General features: G+C 60.5%; 1 protein-coding gene across 1 annotated transcript in view; it reads right to left on the reverse strand.

Annotated features, from left to right (window-relative positions):
• Positions 1-314, reverse strand: part of LOC103904533 (keratin, type I cytoskeletal 18) — a 20,330-nt gene that overhangs the window by 14,141 nt on the left and 5,875 nt on the right. Inside the window, exon 2 of the mRNA XM_009286033.2 lies at positions 125-303. Coding sequence (XP_009284308.2) covers positions 125-303 — 179 coding nt within the window. The remainder of the gene's footprint in view (positions 1-124; positions 304-314) is intronic.

Genomic DNA, 314 nt, shown 5'->3' on the forward strand with positions numbered 1-314 from the left:
CTTCTGCACGAGTACGCGCTTTGCGGGGGCGTGCACCTTTGCACGAGCACGTACCTGTGCACGAGCATGCGCCTTTGCCTGAGAATGCACCTTGCACGAGTGCACACTTTGCAAGAACACGCACCTTTGCACAAGCACGCGCCCTTGCGGGAACACACACACACCTTTGCGTGAACGCGCGCCTTGCACGAGCACGCACCGTTGCAAAACCGCTCCCCGTTGCACGACCGTGCACTTTCGAACAGGCGCCCGTCCGCAGGCACCGTCACCTTGCACGAGCGCCCGCCTTTGCACAACCAAATCCTTTCACAGAA

Source organism: Aptenodytes forsteri, unplaced genomic scaffold (assembly GCF_000699145.1).
Source record: "Aptenodytes forsteri isolate BGI_AS27 unplaced genomic scaffold, ASM69914v1 Scaffold268, whole genome shotgun sequence".
Lineage (NCBI taxonomy): Eukaryota > Metazoa > Chordata > Aves > Sphenisciformes > Spheniscidae > Aptenodytes > Aptenodytes forsteri.